At 34.5% G+C, this 25,453-nt stretch overlaps 3 protein-coding genes and 1 pseudogene across 3 annotated transcripts; all 4 read left to right on the top strand.

The window, feature by feature from the left end:
- Positions 1-625: 625 nt before the first annotated feature.
- Positions 626-5,722, top strand: LOC132936562 (uncharacterized). Its single transcript, XM_061003336.1, has one exon. The coding sequence runs from the start codon at positions 626-628 to the stop codon at positions 5,720-5,722; it is 5,097 nt and encodes a 1,698-aa protein (XP_060859319.1).
- A 3,928-nt stretch (positions 5,723-9,650) lies between these two features.
- LOC132936465 (uncharacterized) lies at positions 9,651-10,470 on the top strand. Its single transcript, XM_061003233.1, has 2 exons — positions 9,651-10,329; positions 10,385-10,470. The coding sequence occupies exons 1-2, from the start codon at positions 9,651-9,653 to the stop codon at positions 10,468-10,470; spliced, it is 765 nt and encodes a 254-aa protein (XP_060859216.1).
- A 1,173-nt stretch (positions 10,471-11,643) lies between these two features.
- Positions 11,644-12,534, top strand: LOC132933619 (uncharacterized; annotated as a pseudogene).
- Positions 12,535-21,206: 8,672 nt separating this feature from the next.
- Positions 21,207-24,101, top strand: LOC132936379 (tigger transposable element-derived protein 6-like). The gene is made up of 3 exons (XM_061003130.1): positions 21,207-21,812; positions 22,152-22,649; positions 24,015-24,101. Exons 1-3 carry the CDS (start codon positions 21,207-21,209, stop codon positions 24,099-24,101), a joined length of 1,191 nt encoding a protein of 396 aa, XP_060859113.1.
- The last annotated feature ends 1,352 nt before the right edge of the window (positions 24,102-25,453 follow it).

The following is a 25,453-nucleotide window of genomic DNA, read 5'->3' as shown; positions in this document are numbered from 1 at the left end:
GACCGGTACCCAGGTCAGACGTATCATACCTTATTATTGTAATAGTTTGATAACCCAATATCACGTTCCGTGATTAATTATTATTATTTTATGTTATGCGATGTGATAGGACTAACATAGCATTAAGTCTACGTTGTATTTTATTAATTATTATTCAAAGGGAGAGAAATAAATTATACAGTCCACTATCATTATATCCTTATTTATCTTATACTAAATTAGATAGCACCCAGCCTAATATAGTCGAGTTTTCACCCGAGTTCAAGTGAACCGGAATTCGCGACAAACATTTGGTCCTTCGAACCGGATCGCTATCAATAAATTACTGTTAGAGTGTTAGTGTATTATTTTTGTAGGATATTATTATTTGTTTATCCTATTAGCATCCTTGTTATTTTTATTTTGTCTTGTTAGGTTGTTTTGCGTTGTTAGGTGGTTAGGTACTACATCATTTACAATGACGAGAAAAAATCAACAACAAATTAACAATGAACAAAAAAGGGTCGAGTTAACGCGCGCGCGTGCAGCACGAGACGTCGCGTTACGGTCAATTAATAAAATATTGAGCATTGCTAATGATGCCGTAATTAATTCCGAAAATCGTCCTACGTTAGAAGCTCGAATTATGTCGTTAGATCAACTTGTCATTACTTTCAATAATGAACAAAAACATATTCTGTCAGTATTTGCTGAGACCGACGAAGTAGACGAATTTATACGAGTAGATGAGGATGTCACCAAAACAATGCAATCAATGTGTGATCAAATTAATGTGATAGTAGCAAAGTTAAAACCGAATAATTCGATAGCCACGCTGCGCAATAATAATAGGCAGACTTCTGTACAATCACTTGTCTTACCGAGAATAGAGATTCCTAAATTTGATGGAAATATCATTGAATGGTGTTCCTTCCGTGATATGTTTACTTCTTTGGTGCACGTCAACGAACATTACACGGACATTGAGCGTTTCCATTATCTGTTGTGCTATTTATTAGGTCCAGCGTTAACAATAGTAAAAGCAGTCCCACTTACAGCCGACAATTATTCTATTGCTTGGAACGCACTCAAAGATCGGTACGACAATAAACGCTTATTAGTTACTGCGCACATTGAAAAATTATTTGCATTTGCGCCGTTAACAAAGGAATCTCCGGCTTCACTTTCATTGTTCGTCAACACTTTTCGGGAAAATGTATCAGCTATACAAGCTCTTGGAGTTAGTGACTTTGCTGGTTTTTTACTATTCTACATCGGTTCACGGGTTATTGATCCCATGACACGACGATTATTCGAAGCTACTGTCGCTAAAAATCAAATACCTGACTTGAACTCATTATTAGATTTCGTATCACAACGATGTAACGTTTTGGAAAACGTTGGCAGTAGTTCTGGCATTAGTTATGTAGAAAACAATGAAAGGACCGTAGGGAAGACAACGACTAAGAAGATCCAGGGCAAGAAGTCCGAGAAGACATCGTTAGCCGCGGTCACCCCGGCCAAGACAAAAAAGTGTTTGTTTTGTGGACATCCTCATGCAATTTACAAGTGTTTTGGATTCCGAAAACAACCAGTTAGCAGTCGCCGTGATTTTGTCAATAAAAATCAATTATGTTTTGTTTGTTTGAACAGTGGACACATGAGCAATGCGTGTCCTACGTCTTTTACGTGCCGTATATGTTCGAGTAAACATAGTACATTACTACACTTGACAGATGATATTACAAAATCGAATACCGATAAGACAAATGACAACTCCGAACGAGCCACTACAAGTTGTAATGCAACACAGTTTTCGGGAGTTACACATACTGAAACCACTGTTTTGTTAGGAACTGTCGTAGTCAGGGTTCGTGACAATACAGGAGTTTTACAAGCAGTCAGGGCAGTGTTAGACAGTGGATCACAGGTGTCCGCAATGACAGTGGATTGTGTCAATCGGTTAGGTTTGACTCGAAGGAAGTGTCCTGTTGAGGTCATCGGACTTTCCCAACAACCGGTTACTACTGTCAAAGGCCAAACTAATTTTAATTTTGTTCCTGTACAAGCCGACGCTCCCGAATTTAAGGGAACCAACGTCATTGTCTTACCTCGAATTATGTCAACGATGCCTAACAGGGTTTTGCCAGCTGAGGTACGAGATCGTTATCGTCATCTTGTCTTTGCCGACCCTCAATTTGATCACCCTGCGCCAGTAGATATGTTGATTGGAGGAGATTTATATCCGTCCGTCATTCAATCTAGAGCTGACGTTATACACACCGAAGGCTTACCATCAGCGATGAATACACAATTAGGTTGGGTCATAATTGGTGCGTTACAGGATAACACACATACTCCGCTTACGTCTCTGTCAATTAGTACAACCCCTCCGATCGAAGAATTGATGCAGCGTTTTTGGACAGTAGAGGAACCCACAGAGTCAACAATGCCAACTACACAAGACAAGCAATGTGAAGACTGGTTTGTTAAAACCACGAAACGAGACGCCACCGGTCGATTTTATGTTGGTTTACCGTTTCGAACAATAGTATGTTTCCCGGATACAGCTGACATCGGATGTCAAGATGAGAAAACGGTCGTTTTAGGGTCATCCAGAACTTCTGCTCTGAACCGATTGTATAATTTAGAACGTCGCCTTGAAAAGGATCCGGAATTATATACTGCCTACCGGGCCTTCATGGATGATTACAGATCGTTAGGACATATGAAGTTAGCGACCGAGCCAGGCAAATATTTTATACCTCACCATCCTGTAGTTAAACGGTGTAATGAGGAACTGAAGATTCGTGTGGTGTTTGATGCCTCAGCTAAGTCTTCATCCGGAGTCTCATTAAATGACTGCTTGGTGACTGGACCAAAGCTTCAGACTGAAATCGGTGATGTTTTGTTGCGCAGTCGACTACACAAATTTGTCTTTACAGCCGACATCACTAAAATGTACCGTCAAATATGTCTACATGAACCAGATAGAGTTTATCAACATATACTATGGCGCAATTCGCCTAGTGACGAGGTACAGGAGTATGAGTTGTGTACGGTCACATATGGCGTAAGTTCGGCTCCGTTTTTAGCGATTCGATGCCTACAACAGCTCAATATGGATGATGGACCTGAATTTCCACTCGTCCACGATGTCCTGTTAACTGATACATACGTGGATGATATTTTCGTTGGCGCTGACACTTTAGAGGACGTTTTAGCAGCAAAAATCCAAATCATCGACTTGTTAAATCGAGGTGGATTTAGCCTGAAAAAATGGGCTAGCAATTGTCCCGAGATTTTGAACACTATCGACATTGAAGACCGGGCTATGACACCATGGATAGAGCCAACTAGGGAACAGGCCGTCAAAGTTTTAGGAGTACATTGGGACCCTGTACTTGACACATTCGGCTATCATTCGACGATAAGTCAAGTTACTCCTACAAAACGGTCAGTATTATCAACTGTTGCTCGCCTTTATGATCCAATCGGCGCGTTGGGTCCGATGGTTTTCTGGGCCAAGTGTTTAATGCAGAGGCTATGGATGGAAAAATCAGATTGGGATGCACCACTTTCATCAGCTTTGACATCGTTGTGGCAAGGTTTCATCGATAAGCTGCCGGACTTAGCATGCTTGTCGTTACCACGACACATTGCAGTAGTCAACAGTCAAGATATACAATTACTAGGATTCGCTGACGCGTCTCAGGTTGGATATGCAGCAACAGTGTATTTGCGTGTGGTAGACCAGAGTGATAATGTCCGATTGTATTTCCTGGCATGTAAAACAAAGGTTGCACCACTGAAGTCATCATCAATGGATATGCCATTAACCATACCACGGCTAGAGCTCTGTGCCGCACTCTTGTTGTCACGTCTCTTGTCTCTACGTTTGAAAGTTTTACAGGGCAGAATCAAGATCACACGTGTCCGGGCATGGACAGATTCAACTATTGTTTTATCGTGGCTCACAGCTGAACAAAGGCTATTTAAAATCTTTGTCACAAACCGAGTATCGAAAATACGCAATCTCGTACCCCAGTGCGAATGGGCTCACGTCGGTACTGCAGATAATCCAGCCGACCCTGCATCGCGAGGACTGCTTCCAGATGCCTTGGTAGCATGTTCATCATTTCTACATGGACCGGAATTTCTCCAGTATCCGGAAGAGCAATGGCCGGTTGCCATCACATCGATTGTAGATCCTGCAGAGCTCCCTGATTTTAAACGCCCATCGAAAAATGTGCTGTTAGCTCAACAGGTTGATGATAGTTTGATTCAGCGGTTTTCTGTGTTGCGCAAGATGCAACGGGTGCTAGCATATTGTCTTCGATTTGTCGACAAGGCTCGACAACGTCCAGTCGTGAGTGGACCAATCATTTGGAAGGAGTACGAAAATGTTTTGACAAAGGTAGCGAGGTACACTCAAAGGTTATATTACGCAGAGTTGCACCACCAACTAGGAACTTCAAATTCCGTCATCACCCCGAGTTCCCTCGCTCAACTTGCACCTTTTGTCGATGCTCACGGTGTGATTAGAGTAGGCGGCCGTCTACAGCATTCGGACTTGAACATAGACGCCAAACACCCTATCTTGTTACCAAAGTCGTCTCACCTTGCTTACATCATTATTCAACACTACCATCAGAACACTTTACATGGTGGATCGCGTCTAGTGGCCTCACTAATTCAGCGACGTTTTTGGATCGTTTCCAGTCGAGCTGCGATACGGCAAGTTATATTTAAATGTACAGTGTGTGTCAGATACAAGGCTGCCGCTCCCCAACCAGTGATGGCAGATTTACCCTCAGCAAGAGTCCAACAATGTCGACCATTTACAAATGTCGGGATGGACTACGGAGGTCCATTCACGGTTAAAGAAAGTCAACGCCGTAATTCAAGGACTTATAAGGCGTATCTTGCGTTATTTATTTGTCTATCCACCAAGGCTGTCCACCTGGAGGTGGTAACGGATTTGTCAACGGAAGCCTTTATGGCTGCGCTGGATCGATTTGTAGCCCGTAGAGGAATTCCTGCACAGATCCACTCGGATTGTGGTACAAATTACATTGGAGCAGCAAGGCAGCTTAAGACATTATTTAAAGACGCAGCACTCCAAGAAGCTCTGCATGCACGAGTTCCGTGTCAGTGGCGATTTAACCCGCCTGCAGCTCCGCACTTTGGCGGTATTTGGGAAGCTGCTATCAAAAGTACAAAGTTACACCTAAAAAAGGTTGTAGGTAATCAGGTGCATACCTTAGAGGAATTGACGACATTGATTACACGGATCGAGGGTGTACTCAATTCTCGACCCTTGGTTGTCATGTCAAGCGATCCGAACGATTTGTCTGTGCTAACACCGGGACATTTTTTGATCGGACAACCGATCTTGGCAATTCCTGAACACGACATCAGTGACATTCCGCAGAATCGCCTCAAACGCTGGCAGTTAATTAAACAAGCCCTTCAATCATTTTGGAAACGGTGGAATCGGGAGTATTTGCACACGCTGCAGAGTAGACAGAAATGGTTCCATCAAAATCCCAGTCTCGGTGTCGGAGATATCGTCGTCATAAATTCACCTTCTCGACCTCCTTTGATGTGGCAAATTGGTCGGGTCATCGAAGTCCACCCTGGTGCTGACCAAGTGGTCCGTGTAGCCACTGTCAAGACAGCGGAAGGGATACTGAAACGTCCAGTGGTAAAGTTGGTTAAACTACCCACCGACAACGCTTAACTTACCTTCTTCCATTTGTTCCATCTTCCACCATCCCAAACATAAAATTTTCTTGCTGTGTATAATTATTTATGTATATATGCATTATTTTGTATTTGAATTGTCATAGGTTTATTTTTGTTTCTGTTTATTACTTAATAGTTGTACAATGATATGGTCTGACCGAGAAGTATCGGTTTTGAAAGTACCCTTTCAAAGCGGGGGAGGATGTTGGGACTCGGTTAACTACCAGAGCGCGCCGGTTATTCCGATTTTAAAATGATCCGGTTCCGTGACACGCATGCGCAGCCCAGTGCCGGCCAACGGCCGGTTTTTCGTCGTCAATTCGTTTTATCACGGACTCTACACGTCATGCGCTACAGGAAGAAGGCGTCCGTAGTGCCGTTGTTTTTTGTTTTTAAATCGTCACGTGTTTTACGAGTATTGTCGCCATTGCGCGGTATGACATATTAGTCAAGTTTATATTGTCTATCGTTGTATGTAGTTGACGTACCACATACGAGAGTCGTCTTTTTTCTCCTCAATAAGTGCGATCGCTGGTTCGTTGTGCCGTATCGTCGCGTTCGTTGTGCTGTAGCGTCGCGTTGATGTGCCGCCTTATAGGTTCTTACACGCTCGAATAAACGACATTCGCGTTGTAAGAACTTTCGATCGTATTCTCGCTCTCACATTCTACATGCTCGAACAGTAAAATTGGTGTTCGCATTATAGAAAGGGGTGAGTGATCGCAAGTTATCCTCATTAATTTCAATTCACGTGTGCGATGTTAGTCGCACTGGGTCAGTAGTGTCGCCGTCGTAGATCGTCACGTTCCCCAGTCTTCCGGTGCAGATACATCGACCCCGACCAGTACAGGACAGCAACCGACCGGTACCCAGGTCAGACGTATCATACCTTATTATTGTAATAGTTTGATAACCCAATATCACGTTCCGTGATTAATTATTATTATTTTATGTTATGCGATGTGATAGGACTAACATAGCATTAAGTCTACGTTGTATTTTATTAATTATTATTCAAAGGGAGAGAAATAAATTATACAGTCCACTATCATTATATCCTTATTTATCTTATACTAAATTAGATAGCACCCAGCCTAATATAGTCGAGTTTTCACCCGAGTTCAAGTGAACCGGAATTCGCGACAAACAGGTGCCAATCGATTCGGGAGCACATCCCCGGAAGAAAAAAAGCCAATAGTACAGAAAACTCTGGCGGTATAGTGGAAAAACCAACGAAAAAAACGTAAAAAACCCAATTTTCAACGAATTTTGCGCCTCCCCAATCCCGAGCCAATTGACCTACCGGTTATGTTAGGTTAGGTCTGGAATATTACATTAATATGTACGTATATTTGAAACAAAAAGTTTTATAATAATATCATAAATTATTGACTGTGTATAATATATTATATCTGTATATACAGCATACATGCAATTTGCTTTAAGCCTTCAAAAATAAAAACATCGACGCAACTTCACAGTAATATTATGTGTATTGTGTATATAACAACTAACCAGGTATCTTATCATGATTCGCGGCTCATACCGTTTATAAATAGTTTATAGTAAACATTGGATTCTGAGTTACCGGCAATAAAAATAATAGTCAGTACAAAAATAATATTATTTAATAATAAACCAGTGTTCCGTATGTCAACGATTACGAACAGTAATGTACTATTATCGATTAGGTTAGGTTCTAACCTATCATATTTTATCATAGTGAATTAGTGAGTGATTCGTCTACAACATCTATGAACAGCCTACATTCTACAAGCCGCCATTCACCGTTCGCCTTTCAGCAACTGAGCAGCGTGTGTAACGCCGTGTGGTACGCTTGTTTTTATTTTATTGTTTGCCGTTGACTCTTGACCGTTCGGTTTCTGTGTTTTTTTTTAAATTTTGTGCAATAAGAAGCAATCTAGGTAAGTTGGAACTTGGAAGTACTCAATATAAATCATGAATATTACGTTAAAATATTTTGTTGGAGGACTGTATAGGTACCTAATGGCTAATCCTTATAGTTTAATATTTTAACTTAAGTAGTAAAAGAATCTTAATACATGTCTATAATATCTAGTATCTACATACACTTTGTACACTAGCACACGTCCTGGCTATTCCGCCCTGACTTAAAAATAATATAGTTTATGTTTGAAAATCGTCCCGAATTATTATAAATAATAGATTCTATTCTGTGGTTCTATCATGAATTCGGTGAGATTTAAAAAAAAACACATGAACGAACTCTAATAATGTTTTCTGAGATATAACACATACACCTCGTAGTTGAATACATTTAAATTAATTCTAATACATCTTTTTCCATAGGCATCTGTAGTAACTATCTACATATTGATAAACATTTTCACTGATTCTGTTAAAAAAATGGGTACCTATAAAGTATAAACTCTCAATGTAATTCAATATAATTTATTACAGGTCAAATAAGTAGGTACTACTAATAATTTTAATTTTTTTGTGATTTTTTGTTAGATTTATGTCAGCTTATCAATTTCATTAGCGCCCAGCAGTATCTATAAATCAGAGCTTTGTTGCATGCCTTTTGTATTTTAGTACATCGTAAGTATTAAGTATACAATACATTTATTATAATAGGTAGCTATTTTATTATTATTAATTATTATTATTATTATAAATTTGAATACTATAGTTAATTGTTTATACAGTAAAATATACTATTTTTGATACAAATGCATACATAAATAGATATTATAGACTATCTAATATAATATAATACTAATACTCAACAATAATGTTGACCGAAAAATTAATCAATTTAGTAATATATTATTATCTACCTAGGTATAATATTTAAATGTTTAATCATGTTTTCATAAAAAAACGAACAAGAGTATAAGTATTATCATCAACTTTCCTAGTAAAATTATATTTTGGTTCAAATTTATATTTTATAATTTAAAAACAAAAAAAAGATACATATACATCAGACAATTAAAATTAAACTTACTTATTATTATAAGTAAGTATTTATTTATAATGTATTTTCATTTGTTACTTTGATTTAATTAAACTAAAAATGTTCATTATATATTTATTTCCCTGTATTGCAGGGTACATATTTTTTTAAATTTATTTGTACATTTATTATGTCTTAAATACGTATATAGACCCAAATTAAAGATACCTAGGTATTTACAGTTAACGATTTTGTAATTTATTTTAGCAGTTATTGTATATATTATTAATATTTAGTAAACATTTAATCTAGTTAGTTGACAATAAATATAAACTTTCAATTCTATTTAGTATTTATTACTACTATAATAACCTCCTTTATAAGTTTTTGTATGACAATTTAAAATAATTACTGTTTATTGTACAATTTTATTAAGAGTGGATAATAGGTATTAATTTTATACGTGTATATTATATTATTAAATAGACATTTTCCCCCTTTTTAATATTAATTTTCTACTTCAATAACTTTTTTTAGTAAATATGATAAAAAGTCAACGGACCAAAAGGCGTAAAATCAGGAATGAGCTTATGCCATTCAACAATAACCCATCTGAAAATGATCCACGTATAAATTCGATCACCACTGAAGACGAGTTAACAACCAGAGAACTTTTAGCATGTCAATCTATTCAAAATAACAATATATTAGTTTTAAGACCAGAAGTTGAGCCCGAGATTGAGTCAGTAAGGTTATCAAATGATCTGCATATGCCTACTTCTACTACATTGCCTGAAATTGTTGAAGAATCAGATAACATTAAGGATTTTATTGCATCTTGGGCTATTCAATATAAAATTCCACATAATGCGCTTAATGGCCTTTTATCTGGCTTAAAAAACATGAATGTTTCCAAAGCCTCCCAATTGATGCAAGAACTGTTTTATGTACACCAAGACAAATATCCAAAACTATCAAAACTATGAATCCTGGGATTTATCACCATTTTGGTTTAGCCTCGGGTATTAAAAAATATGCACCAGAAAACTTATTAGAGTTGAAAATCGCTGTTGGAATCGATGGTTTGCCCTTGAGTAAAAGTAGTGGAAATCAGTTTTGGCCAATATTGGCCTATATTATTACACAATGTTCAACCAAAAAAGTTTTTCCGATAGGAATTTACTATGGCCAAAGTAAACCAGAAGACAGCAATGAATTTCTTTCTGAATTTGTCACAGAAGCTGAAGATTTGATAACAAATGGAATTAGAATAAATAATGTTATTAAAAAAATATCTATAAGTTTCATTTGTTGTGATTCTCCAGCTAAAGCATTTGTTTTACGTGTTAAAACCCATTCAGGATTTCATTCATGTACCCGTTGTTTCATTAATGGTGATTATCAAAAAAACAGAGTTTGTTTTCCATACTCTAACAGGAAATTTCCCTTAAGGGATCATAGTTCAGTTATAAATATGGTGGATGAAGATTATCATACATCAGAATTACCTTCAGTTTTAACAAAATTAAATGATTTTGATTTAGTAAAATCATTACCACTTGATTATATGCATTTAGTCTGTTTGGGAATAACAAAAAAGTTATTGTTGCTTTGGAAATCTGGGCCTTTAAAAACACGTTTACCCTCTAAAGATATTAAAAGTTTGTCAAAATCATTATTGGCATTAAATACTGATATTTCATCTGATTTTGTTAGAAAGAGTAGAAGTCTCCTTGAAGTTGGACGCTGGAAAGCTGTTGAGCTACGATTTTTTTTACTTTATTCAGGGCCAGTTGTTTTAAAATCTATATTAAATAATGAGTGTTATTTTCATTTTATGTCATTAAATATTGCGATGATCATACTTCTTAGCCCAAATCACAAATCATTAGTGGATTATGCAAGACATCTACTAGATTACTTTGTAAAACAATTTCAACATTTATATGGAGAACACCTTGTATCACATAATGTCCACGGTTTATTACATCTATGTGATGATTATGATCAATTCGGACCACTTGACCAATGCAGTGCATTTGTTTTTGAAAATCATATGAAAGAACTAAAATCTTTTATAAGAAAACATGAAAAGCCACTGGAACAGATTATAAATAGATATTCTGAAATAAACTCGATTAATTTAAATACTTTCAAAAGAACACAATTATATTATGAAAACCCTATTCTTAAAAGACCTCACACAAATGGTCCTTTAATAGATAATATCGTCGGAGTTCAATATAACAGTTTATTATTCAGAAATGTTCATATTTCTATTAAAAAACAAAAAGATTCGGATTGTTTTATTTTAACAAACAGTGGAGAAGTAGTTAAATGGGTTAATTTTATAGAAATGAATAACAATATTTTAATAATTGGAAAACAATATAATAATGCATCACCTTTTTTCATTGAACCAATAAATTCCATTAAACTTGATATTTATTATGTAAACAATTTATCAGAAACATTAAATTGTTGGAACATCACAGACATAAAAAGAAAAATTATGATTTTCAATCATGATAAACTAATGATTGGAATGCCAATAATACATACAGAACAATAAATTACCTCTAGGTATATGATAATTTAATACATTTTGTTTAGAAGATACCATATCGGTTTACTTATATATGTTTAATAATTTTACTATCATGATTTAATTATAGATAAATATGGTGGTTTTAATATACAATATTAAAATCAAAAATACATACATTTAACTTTTATTTAATTTTGTTATATTTTTTTAAAATTAAATATTTTTAATTAACTGATGGGTAGATGGGAAGTTGTCTATTTTCTTAAAGATAATAGTATTGAAGCAGTGCCTGATACACGGGTCAAAAAAGATCTTTGTGCTTGGCCGAAATCATCAAAAAATATAAAAAAGTTAATTAAAAACCGATACAAGCCAAATAAAACAGATTTTTTTTATTATCCAGCACGTATCTTGGGAACAAAAAACTATGGTACCTATTCTTTTAATTATTATTGCATATATTATTGTTATATATAGTATCATATTATTTGTATACATACTTATGATTGTTTTTTTATAGCAACATTAGCTGAAGCACAAGCCAAACTCTCAAGAGCAACTACAAATTCGGACTTGTCTACTACAACAGAAGATGAGGTAAAAAAAAAAAAAAAAGAAAACATTTAATTCATCTGCAGAATTAGTTGTCATGCATTTTCCACCACCTATGTATAAAGATTATTGCTCTAAAGGTTAGTTTTTAAATTAGGTACTATTAAAGTTTTGTTTTGTAATAATAATGTCAGTGTTTTAAGTATAATATATAAATACAAATTTAATGTTTAATTCCTATAGTAACAAATTCAAAACACGATGTTGAATCTATATTCAATGTTGACAATCGCGAATCACTGAGTGATAATAATGATGATTCAGATTGTGATCCAACGTGGGGAAATGCAAGCATCATAAGCAATAAAGGTATACTATATAGTATTTAAATGTTATAATTATAACCAATTAAATTAAAATTAAATGCATTAATTCTATTTTAACTTAAATTACATTTTTTTTTTTTGTCACATTTATATTAGGTAGTGACGATTCAAATTCAGAAGAAAATATTTTGATCCAATCTTCATCAAATGCTGTATTTTCACCAAACACCCAAGTTTGGAAGGTCAATCATTTAAATAGATATGAACAAACTGAAATAGCACCAAATTTTCAAGGAGTACACAAATCACCTGGAAAATGAAATATATCAAGTACTAACAACCAAACTGAAGATACAGAAGCATTGAAACATGTAACAAAAACTTTGGTTTTGGATGCAAATAATAAAAACCTTAGTAAAAATGTGAATGATGGTAAATAATACATAAGTCAAACGAAATCTTCTAAAAATAATTAATTAATATTATAAATCAACATTTGAAGCACCTTAATATTTTATTATATTTTTAATTAATTTCAGGAGATAGCGTTACAACAAAATCTGCAGATAATTTGCATTCAAGTATTAATTTTGATGGTGGTATGTTCATGTCTTCTCACGGTAATGTAAAATTAAATTCATGAATTACTGAATTATTTACTAATAATAATTATGATACTCATTAAAAATATTTTAATACCTAGCTATATGTTTAAATTAAACTACCTATACTTAAAAATAAAAAATAAATCAAGATTAGTATGATACCGATGTTTATTAATAGGAATTAACTGGTAGTAACTGGAGGACTGTGAATAATTTTTTTCAATATGCTTATATATTTATATAATATAATAAACAGTCTATTTAAATTAAATACCTATGTCAAGAAAATAATATCTATTATAACTATAATAATTTGAAACCAATCATTTTATATTATTTATATTTGTTTTGTATATTTGTAGATTTTCAAAAGTTTACATTCACATCATTAACTCACTTAAAATATGACATGAGTGCTATGATGCATATTATTAAGGATACTAACGAAAAGGTGCAAGCACTAATGGCACAATCAAACAATAATTTTATATCCACAATTCCCCAAAACAAAATTCAATTGATATGAACATATTTCCATTAACTAGTGATGATGGACTTATGGCAGAAGAAAAAAAATTAGATGATACTCATTATAGAAATGAATTGGTAATAATGAAAAAAAATAAAATGTATTTTTTTGTGTTGATTATTTTTAACTTACACTTCTATTGTGATATTGATACAATATAAGACATAAGTATATGTTTTTATAATATCCATAATAATATAATATATATTAACATATATTGAATTTTTAATATTTTATTTATTTATTTTAGATTTGTAAATTATCATTGTTGGAATAAGCCATTTGGAAGTCTTAAAATATACCAGGTTATTATTGGTAAGTACTCTGTATAACAAATGTTTATATATTTTAGTTTTTATAACTCTTATGATATATATATGATGACCACCATTTTCACCAGCACATATAAGTTAAAACACTACATTCTTTTAAAATAAAATTAATACATTTTAATATGTTCAATACAGTAAACCATTTTGTTTTTTGTTTATATAGGCCATACAATATAATATATAATTAGATTAGATTCAGAGCAATGAATGATAATATGTGTTTTCATTATTTTTGATATTTTTTCGTAAGCCTTTAAAGTTACATTTATTATTATTACATTTTATATACTCAAAAACATTTCCAAATGTTATGTTTTCGGCAAAAATTAATTTAACTTACCATAATACTAATGATATACTAAAACTAAACTAAACTAACTTTAATAGCAATATAAACATATGATAAAATATACTTATTAGTTATACTATAGTAATATTGGCTGACAAACCATATTCTCCCAATGTCGTTTTTTGTATGCATTGATATATCTTACTCAATGGTGAGGTACCAACACTCGACATCTATACTATACAGCAGAACAATTACCTACCTATTTTTTAGTATTATTGTATATTAATATTTTATATTAATAATAATATATATTTATTTAAAGGTAATTTTCATGGTTCCTCTATTTTAGTTTAACATTCTTGCCCACGTGGTTGTATAGTTTGTTTTAAATCATTGTTTCTCTTACATCTATACATTTATTTTATTATATTTTGTATCATTTATTATAGCTTTTAAATATTCTTAGTGTATGCGCTTAAATAACCTATCATAAACTATTCTTTCTGAATAAATATTAGCTAGCAACTCTCATAGTTTATAATTATTTAATTACACCTATATAGTGTAATATATACAATAGCTACCAGACAAAAAAATCTTTAATTATATATAACCTTCAATGTGTTTGTCAATAATATTTCACCTGCTGATCATAAACAGCAATTGTTGCAATTTTACTTTATTTCTTTATATTTTTAATAAATCATTTAATTTGTTTTAGATGCTGTGAGATTAAATTTGCAATATACTAAAGTACCTGATAAAAAAATTGATGTTCCACTTCGGGTCTGGTTGGATTATGCAAAATTCAGAATTAAGGAGAAAAATGAAAAAAAGAACAAAGATATTAAATTGATAAATTAAATAATTGTATTAATACAATTATTATAAAAAGTTATTATAATAATAAAGAGATCTTAAATAAATAGTTTGTTTTACATATTATCCTTTTTATTCCAAACTTTAATATAGGTGGAGGTAACTTTCGAGCTCTCTCAATTTAAAAGTGTGGAAGTTGTCATAATATTAATTTATAATAATATTTTACTAGTTTAAAAATGAAAAGTTATTTAGAATATTAACATAATATTCTAAAAGTAAATGTGACTGAAAATATTATAATACCTAATTTAAGAATATGTAGAAATATTAATTTAAGAATCTTTTAAAATAATGTTTACAGAATCTTTTGAATTAATGTTTTAAGAATCTTTTAAAATTATGTTAACAGAATCTTTCGACAAAATATTAGAAAATAGTTACTTTTGTGGCCAAATAATTTTGTTAGAAGATTATAGGAACTTTGAATAATTATGTGGAAATGACAATAAAACTTTCTCACAAGGTAATCATTTGACTAAAAACATTCCTAGAAAGTTTTACTAATATTGGATTGCTGTCTGGGTATTACTAAGTCTTCGAAAACCGTGTACACAACTATGAACGACATATGGATAATTTTCCTGGGTTTCAAAATATATAGGTTTAATGCGTCGCAACTTTTCAGCACAATATGATCGGCAAAAAGTATGAACGATACGTTTGCCTGTACCGAGGCTCTACAAAAAAACGGTCCCCTGGCCTGGTCTGAGGCATATTACTATGTCCTCGAAAGCCGTGTACACATCTGAACTATGAACAACTTATGGAGAATTTTCCTGGCTTTCAGAATAAATAGGTTTGATGCATCGCCACCTTGCGGAAAATGGTCGGAAAAATTATAAATGGCACGTTTGCCCGTACAATAGGCTCTACAAAAAAACGGTCCCCTGGCCTGGTCTGACGCATATTACTATGCCACCGAAAGCCTTGTACAGTATTGAACTATGATCGGCTTAAAGAAAAAATTTCTGGCTTTCCAAATAAATAGGCCTAATAGGTCGCCACCTTCCGGAACACAGTCAGAAAAATTATAAACGATACGTTGGCTTGTACCGTGGCTCTACAAAAAAACGGTCCTCTGGCGTGGTCTGACGCACATAACTATGCCACTGAAAGCCTTGTACACTAATGAACTATGAACGACTTATGGAGAATTTTCCTGGCTGTCTGAATATATAGGTTTAATGCGTCGCCACCTTCCGGAACACGGTCGGAAAAATGATAAACCATACGTTTGCCTGTACCGCTGATCTACGAAAAAACGGTCCTCTGGCCTGGTCTGACGCATATTACTAAGTCCTCGAAAGCCGTGTACACTTCTGAACTATGAATGACATATGGAAAACTTTCTTAGCTTTCAGAATATGTATGTTAAATGCGTCGCCACCTTCCGAAACACGGTCGGAAAAATGATAAACGATACGTTTGCCTGTACCGCTGATCTACGAAAAAACGGTCCTCTGGCCTGGTCTGACGCATATTACTAAGTTCTCGAAAGCCGTGTACACTTCTGACCTATGAACGACATATGGAAAACTTTCTTAGCTTTCAGAATATATATGTTTAATGTGTCACCACCTTCCAAAACACGGTCGGAAAAATGATAAACGATACGTTTGCCTGTACCGCGGCTCTACAAAAAAACGGTCCCCTGGCCTGGTCTGGCGCATATTAGTATGTCTTCGAAAACCGTGTACACTTCTGAACTATGAACGACATATGGAGAATTTTCCTGGGTTTCAGAATATATAGGTTTAATGCGTCGCCACCTTCCGGAACACGGTCGGAAAAATGATAAACCATACGTTTGCCTGTACCGCTGATCTACGAAAAAACGGTCCTCTGGCCTGGTCTGACGCATATTACTAAGTCCTCGAAAGCCGTGTACACTTCTGAACTATGAATGACATATGGAAAACTTTCTTAGCTTTCAGAATATGTATGTTTAATGTGTCACCACCTTCCAAAACACGGTCGGAAAAATGATAAACGATACGTTTGCCTGTACCGCGGCTCTACAAAAAAACGGTCCCCTGGCCTGGTCTGGCGCATATTAGTATGTCTTCGAAAACCGTGTACACTTCTGAACTATGAACGACATATGGAGAATTTTCCTGGGTTTCAGAATATATCGGTTTGGTGCGTCGTCACCTTATGGAACATGGTCGGAAAAATGATAAACGATACGTTTGCCTGTACCGTGGCTCTATAAAAAAACAGTCCCCTGGCCTGGTCAGAGGCATATTACTATGTACCCGAAAGCCGTGTACACTTCTGAACTATGAACGACATATGGAGAATTTTCTTAGCTTTCCGAGTATATATGTTAATTGTGTCGCCACCTTCCGGAACACGGTCGGAAGAATGATAAACGATACGTTTGCCTGTACCGCGGCTCTACAAAAAACGGTCCCCTGGCCTGGTCTGAGGCATATTACTAAGTCCTCGAAAGCCTTATACACTTTTGAACTATGGACGACTTATAGAGAACTTGCCTAATTTTCTGAATATATAGGCTTAATGCGTCATCACTTACCGGAACGAGGTCAGAAAAATTATAAACGATACGTTTCCAAGTACCGCAGCTCTATAAAAACAACAGTCCCATGGTCTGGTCTTTCGCATATTACTATGTACCCGAAAGCCGTGTACACTTTTGAACTATGATCGACTTATAGAGAATTTTTCTGACTTTCCCAATATATAGGTTTAATGTGATGACTCTTTCCGGCACACGATCGGCAAAAAGTATGGACGATACGTTTGCTTGACCCACGGTTCTACAAAAAAACGGTCCCCTGGCCTGGTCTGAGGCATATTACTATTCACCCGAAAGCCGTGTACACTTATGAACTATGATCGACATACAGAAAATTTTCCTGGCTTTCCAAATATATCGGTTTAATGCGTCGCCACTTTCCGGCACGATCGGCAAAAAGTATGGACGATACGTTTGCCTGTACCGCGGCTATACAAAAAAACGGTCCCCTGGCCTGGTCTCAGGCATATTACTAAGTCACTGAAAGCTGTGTACACTATTGAACTATGATCGGCTTATAGATAATTTTCTTAGCTTTCCGAATATATATGTTTAATGTGTCGCCACCTTCCGGAACACGGTCGGAAAAATGATAAACGATACGTTTGCCTGTACGGTAACTCGTCAAAAAAACAGTACCCTTGTCTGGTCTGAGGCATATTACTATGTCCCCGAAAGCCGTGTACACTTTTGAATTATGAACAACTTATAGAGAATTTTTCTGGCTTTCCCAATATATAGGTTTAATTTGTCGACACTTTCCGGCACACGATCGGCAAAAAGTATGGACGATACTTTTTCTTGACCCACGGATCTACAATAAAACGGTCCCCTCGCCTGGTCTGACGCATATTACTAAGTCACTGAAAGCTGTGTACACTATTGAACTATGATCGGCTTATAGAGAAAATTTTTGGCTTACCGAATAAATAGGCCTAATACGTCGCCACCTTCCGGAACACGGTCAGAAAAATTATAAATGTTACGTTTCCCTGTACCGCAGCTCTATAAAAACAACAGTCCCATAGCCTGGTCTGAGGCATATTACTATGTACCCAAAAGCCGTGGATACTTTTGAACTATGATCGACTTATAGAGAATTTTCCTGGCTTATCGAATATATAGGCCTTATGCGTCGCTACTTACCGGAACACAGTCGGAAAAATTATAAACTACACTTTTGCCTGTACAATCAGCTCTACAAAAAAACTGTCCCCTGGCCTGGTCTGAGGCATATTACCATGTACCCAAAAGCTGTGTACACTTTTGAACTATGAACGACGTATGGAAAATTTTCCTGGCTTTCCGAATATATAGGTTTGATGTGTCGCCACCTTCCGGAACATGGTCGGAAAAATGATAAACGATACGTTTGCCTTACCGCGGCTCTAAAAAAAACGGTCCCCTGGCCTGGTCTGAGGCATATTACTAAGTCCTCGAAAGCCGTGTACACTTTTGAACTATGATCGACTTATAGAGAATTTTTCTGGCTTTCCCAATATATAGGTTTAATGTGACTACTCTTTCCGGAACACGGTCAGAAAAATTATAAATGTTACGTTTCCCTGTACCGCAGCTCTATAAAAACAACAGTCCCATAGCCTGGTCTGAGGCATATTACTATGTACCCAAAAGCCGTGGATACTTTTGAACTATGATCGACTTACAGAGAATTTTCCTGGCTTATCGAATATATAGGCCTTATGCGTCGCTACTTACCGGAACACAGTCGGAAAAATTATAAACTGCACTTTTGCCTGTACAATCAGCTCTACAAAAAAACTGTCCCCTGGCCTGGTCTGAGGCATATTACCATGTACCCAAAAGCTGTGTACACTTTTGAACTATGAACGACGTATGGAAAATTTTCCTGGCTTTCCGAATATATAGGTTTGATGTGTCGCCACCTTCCGGAACATGGTCGGAAAAATGATAAACGATACGTTTGCCTGTACCGCGGCTCTAAAAAAAACGGTCCCCTGGCCTGGTCTGAGGCATATTACTAAGTCCTCGAAAGCCGTGTACACTTTTGAACTATGATCGACTTATAGAGAATTTTTCTGGCTTTCCCAATATATAGGTTTAATGTGACGACTCTTTCCGGCACACGATCGGCAAAAAGTATGGACGATACGTTTGCTTGACCCACGGTTCTACAAAAAAACGGTCCCCTGGCCTGGTCTGAGGCATATTACCATGTACCCAAAAGCCGTGTACACTTTTGAACTATGAACGACTTATGGAAAATTTTCCTGGCTTTCCGAATATATAGGTTTGATGCGTCGGCACCTTCCGGAACACGGTCGGAAAAATTATAAATGGCACGTTTTCCTGTACAATAGGATCTACAAAAAAACGGTCCCCTGGCTTGGTCTGACGCATATAACTATGTCCCCGAAAGCCGAGTACTCTTTTGAACTATGATCGGCTTATATAGAAAATTCCTGGCTTTCCAAATATATAGGTTTAATGCGTCGCCACCTTCCGGCACACGATTGGCAAAAATTATGGACAATACATTTGCCTGAACCGCGGCTCTACAAAAAAACAGTCCCCTGGCCTGGTCCGACGTATTATTTCAACATTTTTTTTAATACTTTTTTATTCGAAAACTGGTATTAGTACCTTAATACTTTTTCAAGAGTATTTTTACAAGACTGCGTGGGGGCTACGCCTAACCTGTATTCCACGATTTTCGTTAACCTCACACTGACTATAGTATTGTATGACCGCGACGACCGTTACAATATATTGTTTATTGTTTATCTTATTAACTCAATAGCCACAGGTACTTTTCAGTAATAAAATTAAATAAAAATATAAGAAGTCTTGTGTAGTATTCTGAATAAAGTTATATTCGGAAGTTATATATACTTTATAAGTATTTAGAATACTTTTAAAATACTTTTTCCAACAGTATTCTGAATTACTAATTAGAATAATTTTTAAATGTATTTGATTTTTGTATATGAAAATACTAAGTATTTACAATAATAATTGTTTTGTTGTTTTTCTGGTAGTTTTTACAATATGATATACATTTTAAATCAAGTCTCAACAACTTAAATTATATTATATATAGAATTATTAAATTATATATGTTGGCATATTTTCCCGGCGGAAACTACAACATAAAAAAGCGGTGCAAATTACCAATATTAATTTTTAGATGTGGAGCAAATTACATACACTCACGCCCAAGTAGCGTAGTACCAACTGAAAATAATCCCGGACCCAACTAGTGAAGTACCTGAGATGGCCGTATGTAATTTGCACTAGATACTGCACTAGTTGGGTCCGGGATTATTTTAAGTACTACGCTAGTATGGCGTACATCAATTGCAATGGAATTACATTTTTACCTTAAGAAATCTATCGATTGTGCCATGTATCGACTCTGCTGAACTTCTTTACATATTGATTCCGCCGGCTATAAGTCCGCCGAATATTTGAAAATTATTAATTTTAATACAGTCAACTCGCGATATAACGAATAAAACTACCGGTCCCTTGAAAATATCGCGGTATTACGAACAAATGTAATGTATTTTGGTCCCCTTGATGTAGCGAAGCGTTTTTGATCAAAACTCTCGCGATGTAACGAATTTTTATAAATTTGGAGCTTTCTATTACGAATTTTTAATTTTAAATAAGATATGATACATGTCTCTAGTGTATAACTCTATGAAAAATATATAAAAATAAGTATGTTGCTATTACCACATAATAGATTACGAAGTTTTTCTGATGATTATCATGCGATAGTACACTCAAGTACAGTATCGCAATTAAGATAAGACTTATGTCGATTAGTGGCTCTACGCAAAATGAACGTAACATACTATGTAACTTATCGGTACCGTTTAAGTTCTGTTCATTGTGTTAAACGTGACCGTACATTCGAAAATACGTCGCGTTTTATGAGTTACAATTATGAGTTCAAAACTAAAGTGTTTGTCAATTTCGGACAAGAAAAAAATTATTGAAGAAATCGAGAGTGGTAAAAAGAAAAAAGAAGTCGTAGATAGTTTTAAAATTCCTTTTTCGTCACTTTCTACAATTTTGAAACAGAAAGAAGTAATTCTTAATACAACTGACGCACAAAGTAGCCGGAAAAAGAAACGACTATGTGAGTTTCCCCGTATAGAACAATGTTTATTCACTTGGTTCAATCAAGTTAGGCAGCAAAATATTCCCGTGAGTGGTATTTTAATCAAAGAAAAAGCTAAAAGTTATGCTAAAATGTTTGGAATCTCTGATTTTAATGCTTGTGACGGTTGGTTATCTAATTTTAAAAAGCCACATAACTTGGTGTTCAAAAAAATTTGTGGAGAAAGTGCAAGTGTCGATGAAGATATCTGTAACGACTGGCAGATGAAACTTCAAGACTTATTATGTGAGTACGATCCGAAAAATGTGTTCAATGCTGACGAGACAGGACTGTTTTTTAAATGTTTACCTGTCCGAACACTAACGTTTAAAAATGAAAAATGCCATGGAGGGAAACTTAGTAAGGAGCGAGTCACTTTACTTTTTGCGGTAAATATGGATGGATCGGAGAAGTTAAGGCCTTTATTTATAGGCAAGTCCGCTAAACCTAGGTGCTTTAAAAATGTCAAATCTTTGCCGGTGACGTATAAAAACAACAAAAAATCGTGGATGACAACCAAACTGTGGAACGAATAGCTTGAAACTCTCAATAATGACATGCGAAAACAACATAGAAAAATTATAATTTTTGTTGATAATTGCACTGCACATAACAACCCCCCAACTCTCTCTAATGTACGAATTGAGTTTCTTCCAGCAAACACAACCTCGAAACTCCAACCTCTGGACTAAGGCATTATTAAAAACTTCAAACTTCTATATCGAAAGGAAATTGTATCTGAATTTTTGGCTTGCTTGGATAATAATGATTCTCCGAAAGTAACCGTTTTGACTGCTATAATAATCAGCCACAAAGATTGGAACAATGTGACTACACAAACAATTCGAAACTGCTTTAGAAAATGTGGATTTGTGAAAACTATTGATAATGAAGAAGAAGAATTCCCTATCACTTTAGAAGTTGACACTCAACATAACACATTATCGACTGTTCTAAACAATCAATTGACGTTTGAAGATTATGTTGCTATCGACGATGATTTGGCTGTCTGTGGGTCTCTTACAGACGATGAGATTTTTGTCAGTTTTAATAACGAAGAAGGTTATGACGAAGAAAATGACGAAGAAGAATCTCCTGAAGACCCCATCGTAAACTCGAAGGAAGCCAAATTAGGTCTTCGCGCCGTCTTAAGTTACTTACAGAGACATGATATTGACGACAATGTGTTTTCTAGCATTTTAAATCTGGACAATACTATTGATAAGGTAAACTCAAGCAGTTGCAAACAATCAAAAATATCTGATTTTTTAAAAAATAAATGCACACATGTATAGCGATTTATTATATGTACATATTATTATTATAGCATATTTTTATTAGAAATATTATTACATACATTTATATTGAAATTAAACAATAAATATGTATATACTTATATGACTCATATATTTTATACATAATAAAATACGAATAATAAAATTTTGAATTTTTATTTTTATTCTCGTTATAACGAATTCAATTGGTATATTCTCTTGATATAACGAATTTCGATGTAACGAACTTTCGATATAACGAATTTTTTTCTCGGTCCCTTGAAATTCGTTATATCGTGAGTTGACTGTAATAACAAAATGTAAAAGGCGTACATTTGCATTTATATCAATGCTATTTTATGAAACAAAATATGTTGTATTTCATTAGTAGGTACACACTATTACTGTAATTATATGATAATAATTTAAATATCAAATAGAAAAGTAGGTACCCATACTTTTCCATCGAATATTTTATTATTTTTACTATAAATCTATTTAAAAAAATGACAGTTTTACTTAATTTTGTAAAAATGACAATCACTAGGTATTTAAGATATATTATTTTAAATTTTAACAAATTTTACTTAGTATTTTATTGTTTTTTTATGCTATAATAAGTGTATAATTAGGTGATATATAATTAAATAATAATAATATTAAATAATATATAATATATAATTTTTACCAACACAAAATAAAAAATAAATTTTTTTTTAAAAATATATTTTGTTTTTATTTGTATAATATAATAAGTAACCTACCTAATATGTATATTTTTTTTATCATATTATGACATGTGAAATTCTTGTGGTTTATATATTTTATAATGGCAAAGAAACCAAGATAAATAAATGGTTTAAAATTATTTTTAACCATACCTTTGGTCTACACTCGGATGCAGAGGTATTTGATTATTCAATGCATCCAAAAGTCAAGCAGTGTTCAAAGTCCAAAAAAGTTGTGATATTAACGATATTGGTACCTACAAGATTGTTTATTAATTTCGTACAGGTAAATAATTTAGTTATATTTGGAAGTTATTTTATTGACTATTTGTGCATGACATCGTATTTTTGTTTTTACCTAATTATATGTCCCGGACTTTTTCACCACGGACTCTTTGGTATAGTATATGTATACCAAATATAACACACTCTGTTAAGACCGTAACGCATATCTCGCCACCGGCCGGCACACGCATACACTCACACACACACACATATCTGTTACCCGTTCGTCCCTATATTATGTTGATATTATTGTTTTTATTTTAGTATAATTGTCCGTGTCAGCTGTGAGTTATATAATATGTAGATTAGAAAGGCCGGACGAGCCAGTACGTGTAGCACGGCCGCCCAAGATGTCACCAGTCCGTTACGTAGTGTTAACGTAGAACTATAATTTTTACGTGCGCAAAGCGCCGTTCTTTTTATATTATTACAATATACTATATTGAAAATTGTGGGCGCGAATTGCCATCTTTGTATTTTTATTAATTCATTTTTAGTGAGCGCTAATCGCTACTAAAGTATTATTATAATAATATATTGTGCAAGCGCAAATCGCCAACTACTATCTATTATACCGTTGTTGTGGACGCGAATCGTCACCGAATTTGTATTATTGTCGTTAGCGCAAATCGCCACGAAGACTTATTTTATTTATTGTTATATATCATACCTAATTTGCAATTATTGTAACTTGTCAATTATTATATTTCTCATAATTTATTGTGTTAACATTGTATAGTGATTAGCTACAGGACCAGCTGGCCAGTCTGCGCTCCACGATCTGTGGGTTATTTATTGTTATTATATATTTTATATTACAGCTCAATTAGCTGCCTTCAATTATTATATTGTTGGGCCACATATTTATATTATTCCTTAGCAGCTCAAATAGCTTGCCATATTATTAGTTTATTGTATTGTTGAGCTAGTACTCAGTAGCTTATATTACACCTTTACGAGCTTACAGCTAAAACGGCCAATATTATTATCTATCTAGATTGTTTTTATATTTTATACTTGATGTTGCTGTGATTTATATATTACTGTTTTTGATTATTGTGTACAATACAGCAATTCATTTTTACCAGCAACCGTGTCACTCATTTATTTATTTATTAGACCTACCTTTTTTGTCACTAGTTTTTAAGCATACACACCCACACATATACACACCTTACACTTCACCACACCACATAGCTCACTAGTATTTGCGCGGCGAACCCAACCAATTCTAGCTGAGCTATAACAGATATACACACAAATACATAGGTCGGTCGGTGTGTGAGAGTTGCGCGAAATCCTAGTGGTACCGGGGGCACGGTCTATATTTGTATCGTCCCGGCCAGAACACACTCATTACAACGACATGCGCTCTGTAACTATACATACTGTCCAGCAGAGCGGTATTTAATTGTCTACCATGTTTTAAGCTTAAAATATTTAAAATATATTAATTTTTTTACCGGACACCCTTCTATTTTTGCAATTTAATTTTTTTTTCAAATTTATATAGTTAGTTATATTTAAAACGATGGTTGAGTCAGAATTTGGAGGTCGGATCTATAGTTTCAAAGTTATGGCTGTTGGAGGTTTTACGTTACGGTATTGGCGGATGGCGTATATAGGTATCTTCTACCTACTAACGCTCGTCGCTCAATTAATTATAATATTCAATTTTACATGCAAAGAAAATATTGTCAACAAATCCCAAGTTAATGCAGTAATCGGGGAGCACAATCATGA

Source organism: Metopolophium dirhodum, chromosome 1, assembly GCF_019925205.1.
Source record: "Metopolophium dirhodum isolate CAU chromosome 1, ASM1992520v1, whole genome shotgun sequence".
In the NCBI taxonomy this organism is placed as follows: domain Eukaryota; kingdom Metazoa; phylum Arthropoda; class Insecta; order Hemiptera; family Aphididae; genus Metopolophium; species Metopolophium dirhodum.
Note: the sequence above shows the minus strand (reverse complement) of the source record. Positions and strands in the feature narration are given on the sequence as shown.